The sequence below is a fragment of the Boleophthalmus pectinirostris genome, unplaced genomic scaffold (genome assembly GCF_026225935.1).
Source record: "Boleophthalmus pectinirostris isolate CB_2022bp ecotype Guang Dong unplaced genomic scaffold, ASM2622593v1 HiC_scaffold_7, whole genome shotgun sequence".
Taxonomy (NCBI): domain Eukaryota; kingdom Metazoa; phylum Chordata; class Actinopteri; order Gobiiformes; family Gobiidae; genus Boleophthalmus; species Boleophthalmus pectinirostris.
This window is the reverse complement of record NW_026571473.1, coordinates 3,888,852-3,902,362: the sequence shown is the minus strand read 5'-3', so window position 1 is coordinate 3,902,362 and position 13,511 is coordinate 3,888,852. Positions and strand designations below refer to the sequence as shown.

Below are 13,511 nucleotides of genomic sequence, written 5' to 3'. Positions count from 1 at the left end.
TAGACCAATCACACTGCTCCTTACACCTCCAGACCCCCCTCCCTCCCTCCTCCTCCGCCCTCCCTCTCCCTGTAGTCCTCCAGGTCCTGCCCAGTTTAATCCCTCTGTTTGAGAAGCGGTTGTGATGGAGTTTAGGTGTTTAGTCCCACTTTAAAAACACACAGAGAAGGCGGCGGCGCTTAACCAAACATGTAGAGCTGCGTATAACATGTCTCTCATTAGCCCCCCACAGGCACATGCAGCGGACTGAGCCCTCTTACCAGCTGTCTGTTTGCACGCAAGATCTGAAGTCATGCACAGCGGGAGAGGAAGCAGCAGAGGAGCAGAGGAGATAGAAAATAGATCAGAAACACACAGAACACGGCATTTGTAAAGGTTAATAAGAGTTACATGTTAAAACTAGTTAGGCACACAGCAGGAGGAAAAGAGAGAGAGAGAGTAACGGGTTTTAAATGTGACACAGAAATAGAAGAAAAGCAGTGGAAGGATAAGCACAAAGATGAGTAATTCATAAAAATATAATGAATAAAAATCAAGATTCACTCATTTCTAAAGCCTCTCTAAGACTGTACAGGTCCAGCTGTGACTCCTGTGGGACCCATAGACTGTAAATCAGGGGTCTCCAACCTTTTTCCTCCAGTGAGCTACTTTTACAAAACAAAAATGCCAGAGAGCTGCTCATTTTAGTGGCCACAAAAAATGGAGACGATTGTAAGAAAGAGGGCGAGCCTTTGGGTAGTCAGACGTCTCTAAAGCATAAACCAGAGTCCAATGTGCACTAAAAACAATGTTAGGCTTCAGAGTTATACATTTACAATAATCAGCTTGGGATGTAACAATAACCAAAATATCGTGATGTCGTATTGTCAAAAGTTTCACAATATATCGGATTACAAGTTTCTTTGCTTAAATCAGGGGTGCCCAAACTTTTTTCATCAAGGGCCACATTTCTAAACACAGATGAAGCAGAGGACTGATCGAGGGCAGAAGACTGGTGCTCAATACAGTGAATAATTGAAATATGTGCATGTTTAACACTTTAGAATGAGCCATCAGTCGTTATTCACTCTAAAATCCTCAAACCACACACTAAAACTTCAATATTGGCTTTATCAGAGTAGATTTTCAAAAAACTTGCAGTGAAAAGTTCATTTTTAATTGATGCAAGGTCATTTGGGCCAAATCACCTGGAAGTCTGAGGGTCAAGAAAAATTTGTCCGAGGGCTGCATTTGGCCCACGGGCCGTAGTTTGGATATCCCTGGCTTAATTACATGATTTTACAGTAGCAACAGCTTATGAACAGAAGAAACTACATACCCGTGATTATGCAGTTATTTATATACCAAGAGATTTGGATGTCGTTACATCTCTATAATTAGCATGTAATGAACCAAATTTTTGCTATAATTTATTTATTTATTTTTTGTTCATGTAAAAAGTATTTCCCTTTTTCCCTATATTTATGTATTTATTTTATTAACTTTATCAACTTCATCATCATCATCATCATCATCATTATCATTATCATTATCATTATCATTATCATTATTATTATTATTATTATTATTATTATTATTATTATATTATTATTATTATTATTATAGGGGGAATAGGAAATGGTCACATTATATTACTACTACTAATTGTTTTTCTCATCTGCTTTATACACACATACACACACACAAAATGTCATTCCGCACAATGGTGTAATTCCAAAATCCCTTGGTGAGCTACTTGGAAGGGGGTAGAGTTACTGGTAGCTCCCGAGCTACAGGTTGGAGACCCCTGCTGTAAATGGACATAGTTATCCCACGAGCTGCTGCGTTCCAAATAAAAGTGAGCATGGGGGCGCTTCTGGCTCCATCGACACTGGCTCCAACTGACTTTACAGTCTAGTCATTTTGGCCTTAAAACGTTCGTATTAACCCGCTCTACATGGGTTTTTATTTTGCTATTTTGTCTGTAAATAAATTATTTTCGTGTTGGATTGTGTCCTGGTTTCCTCATCCAAAACAGAGCTGGAGTTGTGTTTTGTTTCATTCACACGTTGGATTAACTCTTTATTATTAGTCTGTCTACAACTCCCAAGCTCGAAATGCTCTGGTCCACCTTGTGATGTCATGAAGCTTCAAAATAACATCCACTTCTTACCTTTAATTTGATTAAATCCTGCAATTACGCAAATGATTCTAGTGAAGGTGTATGAAGTTTAAAAACACAGTGGAGCACACAGCCTAAATATGGAGGGTTTGTGTGTTAAACATGCGTGACTGAAACAAAACACAACTCTGGGTATATTTTTAATGAGAAAATAACATGATAACAGATCAGAAACTAGTGTAATATAACCCTTTAATTCTATTTGTAATGGTTATTTATTTATTTTTATTTATTTATCTTGTTCTTTACTTATAATTTTATACTATAGACACATTCATTTCTGTCTGGGTTAGGCGTGTTGGAAAAAAGTCATCATGCAGATTAATCAGACTGCAGTCTTCCTCAGATTTCAATTGATTTTAATGTCAACAGTTGGGCCAAAAATGGTTAATTGTGCCGAGTCAGTAAAGAGCAGCTCTGTACTTCTAAGTCCTGCCAAACCCTGATAAATACTGAACTGGACCCACTGTGATTTTAGTCCTTTGGGAATTAAAACTCATCTGTTTATGTAAATGTGATGTGAACAGTGGCACCGAAGAATCAATAGTTTCAGAGTAACTTAATATCTCTATCAAATCAAAATATATATTAGGATCTAAAACTGCAGAAAACTACAAACTGAAACATCTCACTTATAAATGTGAAGGGTACATTTACACCATACACCTGTAGTATAAAAGTATGTGAGCGTGTACCTGTCCGTTCCCCATGAGGCTGGTGTCTTCTCCCATCAGGATGTAGGAGCCAAAGAAAAACACAAAGGCGTGACAGAAGCCCAGCACAGTCCAGTACAGGAAGGTCTGGAACGACAGCATGGAGTTTCTGCTGATGTCCCTGTGAGAGGAACACAAAGAGGAGAGAGGGAGTTTTAAAGAGGCATTATGGAACTTTCCTAACCTGTTATTAGCCATAGAAGTCAGTTATTTAACATTTTACAGCTCAAATCTTATTTTATTGCAACAAAAATACCCCCAATCTCCCCATTTTTACAATGAAAATGTAGGTATGCACCAATACTGATAATGCGGATACTGAAAAATTTGCTGGATTGGGTATTGGTTCTATGATATCAGTTCAGACTAGGGATGGGCATGACTAATCGATTAATCGATAATTGATCATTAAGAATTTCATCGATTGCGTTAATTTTAATCGACAAACTGAATGTAGGTTGCTGTGTGTAGCGTGACCAAACAGGGTCTGTACATGTGTCTCTGCATCAGAAGGAGCGAGACACAAACAGTGGGTCAGTCTGTAACGTACCGAAGCACAAATGTGGATTTAACGATGACTTGTACAAGAAATTCCACGCTTTCCGTTGCGTTCGGGACAAGTGTGAGTCCATGTGCACAGTGTATAAAGCAGGAACATATGTTTCGGTGTCCAGTGGGAAAAAGTTTTACCAGGTGAGAGTCGCTCAATGTGGATGACGAGGCCCCGCCCCCCTCCCCCCGTACGGTGTCCTGGTTTTGACAAACACAAATCTGGTCACACTAACCTGTATTCCACTGAGTCACGTCTTTTAATCCAACAGAAATTAACCGCATCAGCGACACAAGAGCTGGAGTTTTATCTTCGCTTAGTTTATGCAAATTAGTGATGTGGTTTTAAGTTTTGTTTCTGTGAGAGTTGCACAAAACTGAATTAAACACATTATAATGTCAAACGGACTGATGTGGCTCTAGAGTGGTTACGGTTTATATGTCGTAAAGTTGAATTTATTTATGCAGATTAGTAGTGCAGATAGTAATAATAATGATGATCATTTTAATATAAAAACCTTAATGATTAATCAATAATCGATCGTTAATTCTTCCGACGATCGATTAAGAAAATTTCATCGAATGCCCATCCCTAGCTCAGACAATATCCTGGTTGGGCCGTTATTTGGATGTAATAAGATGATGATTTTAGCCTGGAATGGCTTAAAATGTTTGAATTCTTCAGTAGTGGTTTGATAAACAGATACAGAACCCTATTGGATCTCATGTGTAACAAGGTGACTCTGTTTTAAGGACATAAGTGTCATTTTCAGTCCCTGCACTGGTATCAGTTCATATCAGGTATCAACAGATATAGTTAAAGTCAAAGTACCAATATCGGTATCAGAACCGAAGAATCTGGATTGGTGTATCCCTAAGAAAATGTACATATAATGAGTCAATATAGTAATTATCATGACAAGTCGCAACAAGTGTTACTTTCCATGAAACTTTTAAAACAGTTAATGTTTATTTATCCAGTTATTGCAGTCCATGTCACGCTTTAGTGCAGGGGTCTCCAACCTGTAGCTCGGGAGCTACTGGTAGAAGTAGCTCGCCAAGGGATTTCTGAATCACACATATGGTGCTGAATAAGTCAAATCTGACTCATTAAATGTCCTTTACCATTGTACATGTAGCATTTTTATGGCTAATTTTGTGCACTAATAAATGGAAAATGGTTTATGTTTTATAGGCATCAAACTGTACCTCATCTAACTCTCGCTGTGGCTCTTATATATGCTCAATTTCTTATGATTAATATCTCTCTGGTATTTTCTTTTTGTACAGGTAGCTCTCCGAAGAAAAAAGTTTAGAGACCCCTGCTTTAGGGTGACTGAGTCTTTGGCGCAGGTGATTTTAAATACACCGGTTTATCCCGCACTGTAACTCTGCCTTATTCACCTGTACAGGGCGGGTTTGTGGTTTGTGGTTTGGGACTCACCTGTACAGGGCTGGTTTGTGGTTTGTGGTTTGGGACTCACCTGTACAGGGCTGGTTTGCTCTGCAGCACATGGGGGTGCACAGGCTGCTCAAACAGGCTGTAGACCAGGATGGGCAGAGACGTGAAGCAGATGTTATAGAGCGTCAGGTACACGCTGTCGTACAGGGTCTGAGACACAGGGAGACAACAGTTTATACTCAAGATTATACATATATACAACACACGTGGCATTTCAAATTCCACCATAGAATTCAGACCTGTCCCCCTCTGACCTGTACAGAGTTTTCTTATGCAGCGCAATGCAGTGTTTAATGCAGTCCAGGCTCATTAAATATTCATGTTTAAGAGATATGTTATATATAGTGTGTATGTCTGTAATACTCCAGTGGGCATAATAAGGTTTCTTACTAATACATTTTCAGCCCATAATTTCACTGTAAATTCTAAGCCCCTGATTTGTACAAACTATATGGAAGAATAAAGCCATAGGGTTCAGAAAGCAGTGCAGTTTTCCACAGTGACATGTAAAGAGACATAGAAATGACACTTACTTGTTGTGAAAACAGACAGAAGAACTGGTATAAAAACTGGGGAGTGATAAAACACACATTCTACAAAAGACACAGAGAAACAACATTAAATCTGATCTTCATTTTTACTGCTTCATTATAATATTATTGTTGTATATTGTAAATGGACCAATAACCTACATTTTCTACAAATGTTAAAGGCCCTACATTAAACTAAATTCATTCTTGTGAGCTCCAAGCCATGTTATAATGCTGTTACTGAATCACAAACAGACCTGGAGTTGTGTTTTGTTGCATTTACATGTGTAAACCTTCATTATGAGTTGACATCTCCAAAGCTCTGTTGTGGAAACAATGATGCATCCCTTGATGATAAATAATTAATCCATTTGTGAAGCCCGATGAGTTTTTGGAATACAGATAAAGGTTTATTCTTCTTAGGCCTGCGCTGGCCATAGACCAACCACCTCTTCTCACTATCCTGTCTCCAGTCACCCCTTCTCTCCATCTCCTGAGTATCCCCCCCAAGCATCCTCTCCCCAAGCATCCCCCAAAGCATCTGAGCTCTGAGTGTTTATACAAAAATACAAGTTACATACATATCAAATCAGAGTGTCTGTTTCACATATTTGTGCTAATCAACTAACTTACATTTGACAACACAGAGTTTAAAGTAGTATATAGTATTGTTAGTATAAAGATTGAGAGAAATCTTTTCAGAATATAAATGTCTATCACAGCTCAAAATACTTTGCTCCACCTTGTGATGTCATGAAGCGGTAGTTTCCAAGTGAACAGCTCCCTTGTACCTTTTGATCAGTCGAAATTGGCAATTAACCAAATGATTCTAGTGAAGGTGTATGGAGTTTAAAAACACAGTGGAGCACTTCCTGTCTTACCACATGACATCACGAGGTGGAACAGCATGTTTTTTTTTGCTTGAGAGACAAAGTCAGCCTAAATCTGCAGAGTTTGTGTGTTAAACGTGTGAATGAAACAAAACACAACTTAAGGTCTGATTGTGATGCGAAAACAACATTAGAACATAGATCAGAAAATAGAGTAACATGGGACCTTTAAACTATTGTCCTGTTTTAATACGAGAGAGACAGACGCGTTCTTACCTTGTAGAAAAAGTACTGTACAAGAGTTGCTATCCGAATGTAGTAGAAGTGTCCGTGCACCAGCAGAAGTTTGGCCAGGAACTTAAACCTGGCGATTGCATAGTCACTGTTTCTCACGGCCTGCCTCCCCTCTTTACCCATAATACCTGCACAGAGACGCATTTCAACACATTCAATGCAGTGGAAGATTGAACAGAACGGGATATTAATAGGTCTGAATGACAAATGACTAATACATTTGAACTGTAATATCATGGTTTTCAAATAGTGAGAAGTGCAATCAATTTTAGTTAAATAATAGTTACATTTAAATAACGCTACATTGGAGAAACTAAACAGCTACTTCACAAGAGGATGTACCAACACAGATGAGAGAGCAGCAGTGGACCTCAGTCTGCTGTGCATCTCCAGTTAAAAGCCACGGGTCACTCATTTGAGGACAGTGAGGTACAGATTTTAGCCAGAGAAAATAATTGGTTTGAGAGGGGAGTGAAAGAAGCCATTTTTGTTAAGAAAGATAATCCTTCTCTAAACAGAAATGGAGGCCTCAGACACCATGTATCTCCTATTTACAACTCCATCCTCAAACTTAAATCAAATCAAACAAGAGAACAACAGGTGTATCCAGGTCAGGTCCAGAGGTGTGGAAGCTCCATTATAACCCTGAATTGTTCTGTTAATTAGACCCCACACCCTGTACAGGTCAATAGGCCCAACTAACAAACACAAACTGTAAACAAGTAGATGTGTTAGACTACCGTTCAGACTGCAGGGCTTAACGCTCAATTCAGATTTTTTGTGTGAAATCCCATGTTTTTGCGAGGTCGTTCACATTTCCATTTAAATGAGGCTTGTATGTGACTCCAGTGTGAACATTAAACGGCCCGAAAGTGTCCCACATGTGACACTGGAGACACGACGACGTCACCCGCAGTGAGCGTCTCTGTGTTTACAGAAGTTGTCCAAACATGGACGCAGCATTGAGCACCTGGAGATTTTAAAGTTCCTCTCGTACCGGAGCCAGAACATGAACAACTGACTTGTTTTAAGGAGGAGATTGAGAAGGAGAAGGACGAGGTTTTTGGCTGTGGTGAGTGGTGATGTGCTTCACTTCAGTGACACAGAGTTCATTAACAATTTTCACCTACTTCAGCGCAGAATAGTGACGTTTGTGTCTTGTTGATAACGTGTAGGTGGATGAATGTGCTTTGGCCGTTCAGACTGAAGTCGCATGTCAAAAGATTGAATATGTATCGGTTTCAGGAGCACATATCCAAGTGTCCTGGGTCACATTTGAAAAAATCAGATCTGTGTCGTTCAGACTGTCATTAAAAGATCAGATACAGGTCACATAGAGGCCAGAAAATCAGATTTGGGTCACTTCAGGCTGCAGTCTGAACGTAGCCTTAGTTTCAGTGTAGTTAGCTCCTCCCTGTAGATATAAGGAAGTGTCCACCAGCGTCTGACCAGAACTGAAGAAGCCATTTGGATGAACTGCGAAATGTCTTCAACCAAACTAACTTTTGTCCGGTCGACAAAGTGAATTTTCTCCTTGCCATAAATAATGTTTGATAATAATATACCTTTATTTATTTTCACTTAAAATAGAGAATACAAAAATACAGATACAGAGATAGACACGTTTAACAGGAAATGCTGAATGGAAACACTGTGAAAGCTGTATAAAGCAGGATTAATTAAATGTCTTTAATTGGTTCCGATGAGATCTGCAAGATTAACTGCAAACTGAATCAAAAACGCAATTTGAATGGAGGCACTGGTCAAATCACAATGGCAGCAACTTTTTGAAGTACCATACAAACACATTCTGAAATGTGATTCTTTCGTCTGATCAGTTTGTCGGTTTAAATTTGAGTCTTTTTGTCAGTTCTTCTGTTTAAAATGTGAACTTTAAGGTGGTGGAGGGTCCATCAACAGCTTTTCTCCCCGGAGATGCTCTTGCTTTGTCTGGAATGTTTCACAGTATGGCATTAAACCTTTTATCTTCATAGAGACCAAATCAGTCAAAGTTACAGGTCAGATCTGTGAAGTGGCAACCCTAATCAAGAGTTTTTCTAGTTATTTCTGAGGTATAAAACCACCTGTAATTGAATACATGTATCGTGTGTAATGTGTAATTAGAGCTTTTAATGTATGGGAAATGAAGAGTCTATATGTTCTTTGTTAGTTTGGGTCAGTAGAAAAGGGCTGGGGTTAAATAAGTATTTACTTCTTACCAATCCTTTTCAAACACAAGTAAAATCTGTGTGACATTTACTTTTGTTTATTGTTATAGAAAAGAATAACTATATTTTATTAGGTTGCACTTTTTTTCATGATTTGGGTGTTTCCTACAACTTCTACTCTGCCACGAGAGGCTCTAGTCTTGTGTGTGAGTATCTGCTGCTCCTGTTCCTCCTGTACCACTGTCACTTCACTCTACTGCACATGTCTCCTGCATGTGTCCTGCTGCAAGTAATCGAGCAGCAGAAAGAAAGTTTGGAGTGAGCGAGAAACTTGTGACACCGGGAGGATGCACCATGAAACTTTCCTGAAGTCACCGGATGACGGACAAAGTCTGGACTTCAGTGACACTGAAACCATCCTGTCGGGATTCAGAAAGACCCGAATAATTCTAACTGGAACTGATGCTGAGTCTGACGACAGCGACACAGAAGAGGAAGTGGTGCTCCCTTTACCTCCGGAGGTCGAGGTCGAGTTGCTCAGAAGTGACACAGAGGATGAAGAATTGAATGGATTTAGTGATTTGGAGTGAGATGGAGAGTTTGATAAACTTGTTCTGTTCTGTTGTTTATGTTATAGTTTATCTGAAGAACTGTTCATATGTGACGTTAACAGTCTGTTGTTCTCTCTTCTAGTGTTATTACTAGAACTTGACTTTCAACAGGAAATGTCAGTTCCTGGTCTCTGATTTTATAAAATAAATTTCCCCCAAAAATTGCGACTTATATATGTTTTTTCTTCTTCATTACGTATTTTTTGGCTGGTGCCACTTATACTCTGGAGCGACTTATAGTTTGAAAAATACGGTTTTCTATGCATGTTCTCTGCATTACTGTCTGAATAAACATTCATGCATTATTCATCATCATGGTAGATCTGTTTAATGTCACACTGTGGAACATTCCAGGCAGATCAATGACATCTCCATAGAAACAATCAGGTGACAGACCCCCAACCACAAAGTCACACAATGCACCTTTACAACAGCATCCTATTATTAAAACATAAATTGCAAATCCAATCACAAAGCTTGTCATTCAGCCCTATTCCTGTTATAGATAACTTTGCTAAGCCAGTAGTCTAAGTTGTAACAAACATAATATGAACTTAAACTGAACTCAACTGTTACCACAATATCTGTCAGGTATTTTTATAATATATTATTTTGATACACAGAAGAGCAGAGAGAGAGGACTCACCGATGCCTACGTGGGCCTCTTGTATCATACTGACATCATTAGCTCCGTCACCTACAGCCAAAGTGATGGGTTTCTCTGGGGACGTTTTTATGAGACGCACCACCTGGAAGTCAACACAAGAATGCATTAACACTTCAAGAATATGAAGTATACGCTTAACAGTAAGGATGCTTGTTTTTCAGTGCGATAAACTCAAATCAAACTGAAAATCCTGGAGTTGTGCTTTGTTTCATTCACACGTTTAACAGAGTTCTCCTCTCAAACTGTGTGTGTTTTTAGACTCCATGCACCTTCACTAGAATTATTTGGATGATTTCAGGCCTCGAATTGCCAATCTCTACTGAAAAAAACAATAAAAGGAGCTGTTCACAAGGTCAGATCACAAGATGGAACAGAGCATTTTCAGTTTTGGAGATGCAGACAGTATAAAAATAACGGATTTCTCAAATGTACCGTATTTTCCGCACTACAGGGCACGCTTAAAAGCCTTTAATTTCATCAAAAAACGACTGAGCGTCTTATAATATAATGCACCTGTCAAGAGACACAATGACAACACCCACTTTAAACTCAAGACTATTATAAAGTGAAAGTGTGAGCTGCGTGGGAGCAGTGGATGAGAGAAGACGAACACACAATCACCAAGACAGAGAGACAGCGCCGAGTGACTTACGCCACGATCTGCCAACGGATCGTGGACGCCTGGACTAAGGATCAGTATCAACTGTGGTCCGAGCTTTCACCAAGACCAGAATCATCACTGAACGGCCAGGGAACAGTAACCACACTGACTCAGATAATGATGAGAGGGATGTGGACGTGCTGGACGCCGGAATTACCCAACTGTTTGAACAATTGAGTTATTGTGAATACACGAACAATTTAGCGTCTCAGACAAGTTTTTTTTTTTTTTACACGTTACAATTAAACAAAGCTGAGAGTTATTGTGAACGCATTCAATAAGATTTGACTGACTTATCTAACTGTTGTGTTTCGTTTAATGCGCCTTATAGTCCGGTGCAGTTTATATGTATGCATTATACAGTTGGTCTCTCTGAGTCTGTTTTTAACTAGTTCAAATAGTTTTTAACAAACAGGGATTTTTATGTTTGTCTTGGGGAACAGTCCTCCGCAAAATGTAAAATGGAGTGTGGTGTTCCCCAAATCTCAATTTTAGGTCCAACCCTTTTTAATCTCTACATGCTGCCACTAAGACAGGTCATCAGGAGACACGGTGTTAACTTTCATAGCTACACTGATAATACCCAACTCTATATCGCTGTGTCTCCTGATGATCTAAGTCTGATCGATACCCTTTTTAACTGCATTTTAGATATTAAGTCCTGGATGGCAGCAAACTTCCTCCAGCTCAACCAGGGCAAAACCGAGGTGTTAATTATTGGTCCTGAAGCTCGTAGAGAGAGGCTCAAAGCTAAGCTCCAAACCTACTCACTGAACCCTGTGAGAGGGTCAAGAGTTTAGGAGTTACTCCTGATGGTGAGCTTAGCTTTGAGCCACACATCAGGTCCATCACTAAATCTGGTTTTTATCATCTAAAAAATATTGCCAGATTCAGACCATTTCTCTCTCAAGCCAGTGCAGAGACTTTAATACATGCTTTTATTACAAATCGTGTTGATTACTGTAAAGCTCTACTTTCTGGTCTTCCAAAGAAAACTACAGCTCCACTACAGCTCCTCCAAAACTCTGCAGCACGGAGCTGTCGAGGACCAGGAAGAGAGAGCACATCAGCCCAGTACTGAAGTCTCTGCACTGGCTTCCTGTGAACTTCAGGATAGATTTTAAAGTTCTTTTATTGGTTTCTAAAGCTCTTAATGGTCTTAGTTCTATTTATTTATCTGATCTGATTTGATCATATGAGCCTCTCGAACTCTCAGGTCCTCAGGAAGTCTTCTTTTAACTGTCCCAAGAGTTCAAACTAAAACTCATGGTGAAGCGTCATTCAGCTTTTATGGCCCCCGTTTGTGGAACAGTCGACCTGAGGATCTGAGGTCCGCTGCGAGTGTTCATATTTTTAAAAGTAAACTCAAAACATATCTTTTTAATTTAGCTTTTAATTGAAACTTTTACCTGTTTTAACTTAAACTATCATTATTATTGTTATTATTATGGTTGTTTTAAATAAAATTATCATTACTATTTTATTTAGTCTCCATCTGATCTTAGCTCTCCAGTTTCATTTTTACTATAACTTTTAAGAGCTTTATGTTTATGTTTAAATTGTTGTATATATGGAGGGGGTGGTGGAGGGGTTGTTTTTTAATTATTGTCTTGTAATTTTTCTGTTGCATGTGAAGCAAATTGTGCTACATTTCAAATGTATGAAAAGTGCTATACAAATAAAGTTTGACTGATTGATATGTGAAAAAAGTTCAAAAATAGACCATTCAATAAGCGCCTTATAATCCAGAGCGCCCTATAGTGCAGAAAATACGGTATGAATGAAACTAAACAACTCCAGATATGTTTATGAGGATGTAGCAACATTATAACATGTCTTAAAGCTTACAAGAATAAATTTTGCATAATATAGGTCCTTGATAGACAGTTGTCAGTCTAACAGTCTCCACACAGTTTAAACACAGTCTAGAGGAGCAGTACCTTTGCCTTCTGCAGAGGGGCCATCCGGCAGCACAGCACAGCAGAGCAGTTCTTACACACTTCCATAAAGAGCTTCTCATGTTCCCTCAGAGCCAGAGACAAACTGGCCCCGTCCACCACCAGGCCGTGCTGAATCACATGGTCCTCCTTTATCCTGGGCACACAGGAGGGTAAATGAAGTCAATGAAACGTGTGATGAAACAAAACACAACTCCGGGTGTGTTTTTAATAAGGGAACAACATTATAACATCCGAAAATAGTGTCACATGGGCCCTTTAGCATCTGTCAGGGGGCTACGGATGAGAAATTGCCTTTTTGGATAATTCTGGCACATTTACAGACATGTTAATTAAAATGCACTGTCCCCGAAATAAATAAAATAGACAGTGTTTTCATTTATTGTCAAAGCGCTGTGTACACGCCGTCACTGTGCGCTCATACAGGACTCTCCAGTGATACTTATGCAAATACAAGTTTAATTTTACACTTCATTTCTTCTTTTTGGTAAGCTGAAACTCAAAAAAGACATTTAAAGGCAGTCTAGCACATTTCTGAAGCCTGCACATGATTATCGCTGTTGGAAGAACTGTCAAAAAATAAATAGAGATATACATTTTTGACAGTATCACCCACCACTAAAACAAAAATGTTAATATTAATTGAAAACAGAGAGCGACCAATATGTTTTTTTTCATGGCTGTAGCTGATACTGATTAGAATCCAGAGCGACTGATGGCTGATAAAATCTGATGCTATTTAGAGATGTTATTTTGGGCCAATTTTTATTATTTTCCCCAAATTTTGCATAAACTAATCCACAACCTTGTTTTACTAAGAGAGCAGTGAAGCCACATTTTGTGCAGTGCATTCTTCACACAAAAATGCTCAAATAAAGCTTTATACTTATTTTTTGGGCAGTCAAAC

General features: G+C 39.0%; 1 protein-coding gene across 1 annotated transcript in view; it reads right to left on the bottom strand.

Moving 5' to 3' along the window:
* The window catches only part of atp11b (ATPase phospholipid transporting 11B (putative)), a 187,749-nt gene that overhangs the window by 65,111 nt on the left and 109,127 nt on the right, over positions 1 to 13,511 (bottom strand). Inside the window, exons 20-25 of the mRNA XM_055164437.1 lie at positions 12,587 to 12,740; positions 9,965 to 10,067; positions 6,522 to 6,667; positions 5,419 to 5,478; positions 4,908 to 5,035; positions 2,857 to 2,995 (exon numbers count right to left, since the gene is read on the bottom strand). Coding sequence (XP_055020412.1) covers positions 2,857 to 2,995; positions 4,908 to 5,035; positions 5,419 to 5,478; positions 6,522 to 6,667; positions 9,965 to 10,067; positions 12,587 to 12,740 — 730 coding nt within the window. The remainder of the gene's footprint in view (positions 1 to 2,856; positions 2,996 to 4,907; positions 5,036 to 5,418; positions 5,479 to 6,521; positions 6,668 to 9,964; positions 10,068 to 12,586; positions 12,741 to 13,511) is intronic.